Genomic DNA, 8967 nt, shown 5'->3' on the forward strand with positions numbered 1-8967 from the left:
TGTCGTATATATCTCATATCATAAATATTCTTCAATGAATTATTATCTTCCATTATAGAGCAATCAATTCCTGTATTCCGAATTAACGTTGTAATGATATTAATCATTTTTAGAAGCAACAATATAAATTGAAAATTAACTATGTGTGTTTCATTCTTCACTGATGTCATTAATCAAATTACTTATTTCTGTCGAATCAGTATCATACTGATAATGCAAAACATTAACGATAAAGGCATTATTTATTTAAACATATCTATTAAGGAAAAATATTATTCTGTAAAATATAAAACTTCGATAAAACCTGCATTTGAAACAATCATAATAAATAGATGTATTGAGGATTTATTTTCCTATTTTCTGTGAAAGGATTTTAATAAAATTATGCAGTCCATTGACATTCCATGTTTCAGTTATAAAAGAAAATTTGATTTAAAGCTACTATTTAACTTTTTGTTGTTGAAGATAGCTACTTATTTAACGGAAAATTTTTTCATTAGATGCATTTTGCCATATTCTAAAATATCTCAGTTCTTGTTTCCTAACTTTATTGGATTTGAAATACTTTTTAGAGTAAAATAAAAATTAAACAGAAATTGCAAAAAGTATTTCTATAAACCAAATAATAATCCATAAACTTAAATTTAAATCAGAATCAGGGTAAGATCAATTAAGAAATAATAGTTTCCCTTGGAAGGGGGTGGGAGAAAATACTTCTTCTATTTGATGGACATTCAAGATAGTTTGAAAATACATATTAACGCACTGATATTTTGTTACTCTACTCTAGCAAACTTTGATGATATGAAACTGACATGATATCTATTGCTTTTTTTTTTTTTAAATTTGAGAAAAAAGGGTTAATTCGAAAAATTTTCTAGGTGCAGTAATATAAATGAATTATTTAATAAAAGTGAAAATTAAAATAACTGAAAAGTCATTTCAAAACCTTCTCATAAAAATTCACATCGCATCTTCTAAGCAATAGTAAGCAAAAATGGCAATCTCGCCAAAAAGTGTTAATAAAGTAGTTACTTTATAAAGTGATATACAGATAGGCGACAAATTAATGCGAACATCATGAAATAAGAGAAAAACTTTATTAATAAGGGGACTTAAATACAGATTGTATGCGAAGTGGGATGGAGGCATAGAGACAATGAATAACATTTAATGGAGTATGAAGCCATTCTTCCTGAAGAACAGTTTCTAATTCTGAAAGCGTAGATGGTGGAGTAAAGCGAGCACGGAGTTCGTCTCCAAATATTCCCACAAGTTTTCAACAATGTTTAAGCCAAAAAACTGAGACAACTAAGAAAGGTGTCCTACCTTCTCCTCATGCTTACTCCTATGCATTTCATCTCCTCAGCTCATTTTAGGACTTGGACGATTTAGCAGTGTGAATTGGAGCGTTGTAATCTTCATAAAGTGGATATTCTACTGGAAATAAAGTGTGATAAAAAAAGGTTCATCTAAACTCCTAGACATATATCGACATAGTGAGCAGATGTAACTTTTCCATGCAGAATAAAGAGCGGCCCATGACCAAGCCAAGATATCACACCTCATATGATAAGAGAACCACTTCCATGCTTTAAAGTCGGCAACAGTCAGTCAGGAGAAAATGCTTCTGTGGGTATTCTCCACATATAAACGCGTCCAGTTGTTTGAAATATGGTGATGGTTGATTCATCAGACCAGATGACTTGTTGCCACTGTTGCGGAGTCCAGTTTCTATGTGTTTAAAACCATTGATATAGCTGAGAAACATGGTATGATGTTACCAATAATTTAAGAATTGCAATTTTTTTATAAATATTCGTGGCATGAAGTTCTCTTTGGGTAGTTACTGCTGAAATGGATTCCGGGGATGACTATTTATCTCAGACATTATCTGGGATAAAGAGACTGCTTGCGCTTTCGGGCCACTATGCGAGTTAACAGTCTTTTATTCCTTTCAGTAGGCTTTTTTTCCCCTCCACAGTTGCGCTTCATAGATGCCACATTAACAAATTCCGTATACACTATCATAACGGCTGGTCTTGAAAACTCCAAATAATATTACCGAGCAACCACTGTACCGCTTTCCAACAATCATGCCTTTTCCGAACTCTATAATATCAGTTATTATTGAATTTTTCAGAGATTATTGTAGATGCGTGCAATCTATTAGATTTAAATTAATGAAATAAATTTGAATTAATTAAAAAATTGAGAAATTTTGGCGTTTTTTTGTGATAAGTTCTGCAAATATTAATGCAAAAAAATTGATTTTTACACCATTTGAAATTCAAAAAAATTGTCTTTTTAAAATACCACTTTAATTTTCATACAAAGTTTCCAAAAAATTTCAATTATTTTAAACATTTTGTAAATATTTTTTTACTATAGTTTCCATTATTGAATTAAGGCTCAAGCAGTTTTCATTGTTCATCACAATTTAATCGCGTGATTTTCTTCTATGAAGGAAGGATTGATTATTTTTGATATCTGTTACAGTACTGTAAAATTAAAATTCCTGAAAGTTGCTGGAAAATTAAGAAATATGATACCGTCGGATTGAATTTTATTATGATGATTCATATACACAATAAACAGAACAGATATATAAGGCATTTAAAAAAACAATTTTGACAATTTGATATTTAACAATTGTATCCATTTTCATTGGTAGATCAGGAATATTAAATAAAAAGTAAGATTTTTTAATTGGAAACAGCATTAACTATACTTCCGATATACTAGCAAGTCATCAGTGGGGCTAGTTTATAATTAAAAAACAGATGACAATGGTTTCAAATCATAAAAAAATTCGACTTGATTAATTACATATTTAATTCAAATCTACTCAAAACTCTCATTTACTTTTCCCATCTGCCTTCTGTCACGTGATTATAACGATTCATGAATACCAGAAGTCGAATGACAGTATAGAAATTCTATGTTCTTAAATTAGCAACATAGCAATAAACTGCAATACTGCAATAAATAATTATATCTATCAAAGAAATTTCGAATCATAATGCAAAGATTGGAATTTTCTTAAGAAATCTTTTTTATTAAAAAATCAGGCTAAAACGAAACTATACAATTCATCTGGCAATAGTCCTTTAGTGTTGCATTGAAAACTAAAACAAAAGTTTCTATTTTTGTAAGGTCTCGCCTACCGAAACTAGCGCTTCGCAGAATAAATATCCGAAAACAGTTTTATTCCCAGACTGTCACAAGGTTTGATATACTGCATAAGAGAAATTTGTCTTCCAGTTTATTGAAGCTGCGCAGTTAGAAAACTAGACATTATGTCTGTAAAAGTTAATATCGAATATTGGTAAATTTTGTTTATTTTTAGTCTTGCTGTAGTTCATAGTAATTGAATTAGATTTTGGAACTATGCATAAACAATTTTAATAATTAGAGGTTAAAATACTTAGGTTAGCTTTCAATGACATTCTGGAAAATTACTGTTGGATTGTACATACAAAGTATATCTTCAACAATACTGTGATTTTATTATTATTATTATTTTTTAAAAAAGTAATGAGGTTTGAAAGTTTATATTTTTTTTTATTTAATGTGAATGTAAATAAAATTGAAAATCTTAACTAAGATGAAAATTAAATTTAGTAAATTCCTTTTATTTTTTACTTGTATTTTTAAAAATATTCTAATTAATTTAAAATATGTTTAAATAATCTGTTATTAAAAATTCCTTTGAAATACTCGGACCTTTTACTATTTAAAATCACTGTCTTATTGAAATTTGAATAGTAGTTAGTTACTACATATTTGAAATTATTTTACAAATGCGAAAATTTATCCTCGTTTAAATCTTTTGCAGAATTGCATAACAAATGCTACATGCAAGTTGTTTCTAATGATAAATAAAGTAAAATCTTTCTTATTTTAAAAATCCTTTAAATGAAATACAGTTTCAAACATTCTAAGTCTAAAAGTAACTAATATCTGGAAAATTACATATACATCATCAAATGTAAGTATAGTTGATTTTCCTTGTGATACTTGGCAATGAGAAGAATGCAGACATTTCATTATCTAATTATTAAGCATTTCATATATTTTTTCTATGATTTATTTAAATATTTCCACATGTGCTTTGAAATTATCAATTTCTTTCTTTTTAATATTTTAGTGGCAAATGAGGATACGCCCCTCGCTTTAAGGAGCTGCAGAAGAAGATTCTGGCTGCGGTTCCTGAAGCTGAGGTTAAGGGCAAAGTTGGAAGAAGCTGTAAGTTCCTAACTTGTTTTTAAGATCATATTTCATTACTTTTGTAAAACCCTTCTGTAGCTTCGTAAGACTGTTTTGTGTTTTTGAAAGATTTGGCCGTTTTTAAAGCAGTCCTTATAAAGAAGATATAGGTATCTTGAAATATGTTTGCATAACTATTCTGATTGCTATTTATGTCGAATATTTACACATAAAAAGACTATCACACAATTTTTATCAAACTTTATCATGTAAATTGCTCTCTTCATATATGTTTGAATGTATCTCATTTCTAAAATAAGAGGGTTCTTTCCTGATAGCCTCATATGTGGTTCTGTTTTTTTGATGATATAATTTTTAAGAAATTTTATTGAGTAGACTTCTTTGTGCTTTTTGGCTTTTAAAATATTCTTTACAGCCTTCGTCCTTCTTAAAAAGAATCAATTATTGAATTGTATGCTGAAGAAGAAGAGTTCCAAGATTTTCAGTTTGATATATTAAATAACTATATTTATTTATAAACATCTATATTATGTTATTTATTAATATGTTAAAGCTGTTTTGATGGAAGCAATTATTAGTTCAACAAAATCATATCTAATGTTGTAAGAAATTCATAAATAATTTTCCAAAGTCCTAATGTGTTACTAAGTAGCAAAAGAAACTTTAAAATATTTTATTATTACATTTTTGTAAAAGATATGCAAATTCCATATATTCTTTATTCATCTGTTATTTATTACTAATGTTACAAATATGAAGAGAGAAATCTGTCTAGTTTTACATTTCTTAGATTTAATTAAATAAATTGCATCAATCACTATCTATGCATCAAAAACAGTGAATATCTGAAGTAATTACTTTATTTCTAAGTGCATTCTTTTTGTATTCAAAGTGAAATATTTTAAATAATTATAGAAACTGTTATTCAGTAATCTTGATATTAAAGTGAGACATTAATGAGTGTTCTAAAATTAAATTGCAAGTTTTACAAATACACTGTATTTCTAAAATATATTACCCAATTTTGCAGCATCATTTGAAATAGTTATCAATGGTGTTCTTGTCTTCTCCAAATTACAAAAGGGCAAATTTCCTGATTTTAATGAAGTAAGTATATTTTTTGTATGTATTTTATCAATTTATTCTAGATATAAAATATTAAGTATTCTTTTTCATTTATATAAGCTACAGTTAAAAAAAAATTTCATTGAAACATTTCTACTACAGTTTCCAAAGAAATAAGGCAAAATGCACATAAAAAATTGCACATAAAAAAAAACACTTATGGTTGATTTTAAACATTTATGGACATGGGTATTTTTCTTTTATATAAAGGAATTCACTATTTGTATGTCAGTAATTAAATGCAAAACCCAGTACAATGACAAAAATTGCATTTTATGTGCAATCTGTCAAAAGATTATATTTTTTATATGATTTTTGTGATGAAAATGTTGAATAGAAAAGAAAAGGAAATCTTTGATCTGCATATTTTACTCTACAATGCTGTATGTAACCTTAAAAAGGTTTTAGTAATTAGTAGCATGATATATCAAAAGCACTGCTAATAATATTAATTCCTGTTCTTGTGAATAATTAAAATGTTACCTATTCAATGACAAAAATCATATATATGAATTTATAATAAGTATATGCCGTATATTATTCTTGTATTGATATTTTACTTTTAGGAAAAGGAACATCATGAAACAAGAAAAACATCGATTCATCCCCCCCCCCTTCTGACTAGTTACGTTTCACAGTATATTGAAAATTCTTAAAAATTTGTTATCTTTAAAACAAAGATTTCCTTAGTAAACCTTAGATATCCTTAGTAAACTGCAATAGTGTTCTGACTTCAAGTAATATTTTATAATTCAATTTAAATAACTAACAATTTTTTAAGTGGTAGATTATAATTTTATCGAGAGAGCAAGATACTGTCGATTATTGTATTTAGAACTCTGTTTCCAATTTGTCAAATTCACAATAGTTCCTTTCTTGTTCCGTCTACTAATTTTTTGTCCTAATTTTAGTCATTGAAGAAACAAAATTATAAATAAATTTTACTATGAGTTGTACTTTTTCAAAAAAATTCTTACTATGAATTCTTTGTCTGTTGATTTAAAAATACTTCTCATTAATTTATTACTCTTGCTCTTAAATTCAGCTTTCACCTGATAAAGGTACAATAATTTTTAGAGTTTGACAAAATTCTATTAAAAAAACTTTAATAAATTTATATACTGAACCAATATTATTAATACAGTTTAAAAAACTGTTATTATTCTGTTATCAGACTTTATTATATTTTCCGAATTCAGATAAACTAATTATGACTTACAAAAATGGTAGTCCTTTGAAAAATAGAATAAATAAAGAAAATCATGATTCAAGTGGAAAGAAAGATGTTATGTATGTCAAGTGTGTACGACATCTTGTAAGAAATAATATACCATTTCCCAAAATTTTGCCAACTTGCATTGTATCCCTTGGTAACTCATTATCTCAGAAACAAATCGCAGAAAATGTTTCTCAGGATTTGAAATATATAGCAAAAAATATGTATTAGTTAATTTATACTTTTTATTAACTGAACAGTTTATTTGAATTCTGATGCAAAATATTGAAGAAATTTTTTATATGCTTTAAATAATAATAATTTAAAATTTTTCACAATATTATTTTTAAAAACATAATCTTTTGGCCAAGTATTGGCATAACTATGCTGATAGTAAAAGTTTCTGTATCCCATTTTTGTATTCAAAAATACAAAACAAATTACTCATATTTAGGATTAAAAAAATTTTTATACTCAAACATTTAAAATATAGCTTTTATGTGTGTTTACATATTTTAAGTTCTACTTATTTACCCTTTAATTCCTTGCACTCCACTTTTTTCTATTATGGGGACACATGCATTCACACTTTGGCTCATAAATCATGAAATAATTTTTCATTCATACAATTTAGACAAGCTTTTATTATGACATTGTAACTGTTAGTATAGTTTATAGGCAAAAGTAGTTGTTGTCTTTTAAAAATAAATATGAATTCAATGCTTACTGTTCAAGCATTAAATTTCTATTAAGCATTGAAACATTAAATTTATGTTGATTTTAATTTCATCAAATGCTTATAGGGAAAAGCACAGTAAGCATCTAATTAATTTTTGGACGTCAAAGTTACTCTTTCTTTTAATGATTAAACTTAATGAATGTTTAAAAAAACAATGGTATATCTTTATCTTGATTAAGTAATTTGTAACAAAAGAAAAAGAAGAGTAATATGCATAAACTGAAAAAAAAGGTGAGCAGTATTAGAGTAAAGCTAATTTTAAAAATTTTTTTAAAAAGAAAGAAAAAGGTCGGAGGGGATAAAAAGAACACTAATTGCCTAAGAGGAAATTTATTGCTGCATTCATTCACTCCAGATCTCCACTCAAACTGTCAGCAATATTAGCATTACTTTGTTGTATACAATATATGACTTATGATACTTTTCTGGTTTCCCTGCTGTCCCATTTTACATAATTTCTCACTTATTATTAAAAAATTATTAAATTATTTTAAATTTATTATTGAAAAATGGTACTGTTAAGGAATTGAAAAGGATTTTATAAAATTTTGTTATATTGTGATTTTATCATACTGTTATTCTGCAATATTATTGAATTTAATTATGATAATTTAATTTAACACAGTGTATTTTCCTGATTTTCCCCTTTTGTTTTTAAAATTTCCTGTGTAATATTTAAACTTTTAATGCTTTTAAATTTTTAAGATTTACTTTTTGTTTCTTTGTTTCATTAAATTTTAATGTCATCTTTTGTCTTACTTTTGGTATCAGTTAACCAACTCTGGTTTCTTCAGCTTTGAAACTAATAAAATTTAACTTCTTTTTATCATTGTACTCACAATGTAGAAAAAGTAGACAATTAGTATGTGAAAAATAAAAATAAAAAGTTTTAAAAACAATTTATAAATTTTCAAAATTAAAACAATTTGTTGTAATATACAAATCTATATCAGTTTAAAGATAATATAAGATTCATATTCGATTAATTTTTTAAATGCATAAAATAGTTATTGCAATTATTTAAATAGAAACCCATGCAGTTTAAAATAAAAATTTCAAAGTAATACAATTGTTAGCAAAATTAATATTTTTTTGTTGTTTATATCACTCTATCTGCTTTAAAAATTTATTTAAGTACTGATTCTAAACTGGATCATTTTCTTTATTTAAGATTGTGGAAGTAGTTGCCTGTGCCCAAGCCGGTGACGGAGTGAAACAGCTGTAATGAAAGCAGTTGCTATGCCAATCAGATGAAGTTGTTTGCTGAAATATTGACATCTTATTCATAGTAGATCCATCACAGTTGCATATGACAGTACCTTCTGTAAGGGCTACCAGGAAGGAACTAGATGTTTTATCTGCTGGGGTAATACATGATTGAGATGTCAATTTTTCAGCAAAGCAACTTTACTTATTTTACTTTTATGTGCCACTTAACATGACATTTTCCACCCACTGATCTAAAGTATTTAATTTTATATGATTTTGATTTTAAGTATTATTTATCAGATTAGTGATTTGAACTATTTTATTTTCAATTTTTATTGAGCTCAAATTATTTTTCTCAGGTTGATTTTATGCAGCTTTTTATTTCTTAGAATCTCTCATGTACATTGTTATTAATTCAATGGTTTGAATAAACTCATTTGAAGCATTA

The 8967-nt window shown here is 26.7% G+C and overlaps 1 protein-coding gene across 1 annotated transcript; it reads left to right on the top strand.

The window, feature by feature from the left end:
* The first annotated feature begins 3136 nt into the window (after nucleotides 1-3136).
* LOC129977942 (migration and invasion enhancer 1-like) lies at nucleotides 3137-8967 on the top strand. Its single transcript, XM_056090596.1, has 4 exons — nucleotides 3137-3328; nucleotides 4151-4248; nucleotides 5261-5337; nucleotides 8482-8967. The coding sequence occupies exons 1-4, from the start codon at nucleotides 3300-3302 to the stop codon at nucleotides 8533-8535; spliced, it is 258 nt and encodes an 85-aa protein (XP_055946571.1). The 5' UTR covers nucleotides 3137-3299; the 3' UTR covers nucleotides 8536-8967.

The sequence above is a fragment of the Argiope bruennichi genome, chromosome 1 (genome assembly GCF_947563725.1).
Source record: "Argiope bruennichi chromosome 1, qqArgBrue1.1, whole genome shotgun sequence".
NCBI lineage: Eukaryota > Metazoa > Arthropoda > Arachnida > Araneae > Araneidae > Argiope > Argiope bruennichi.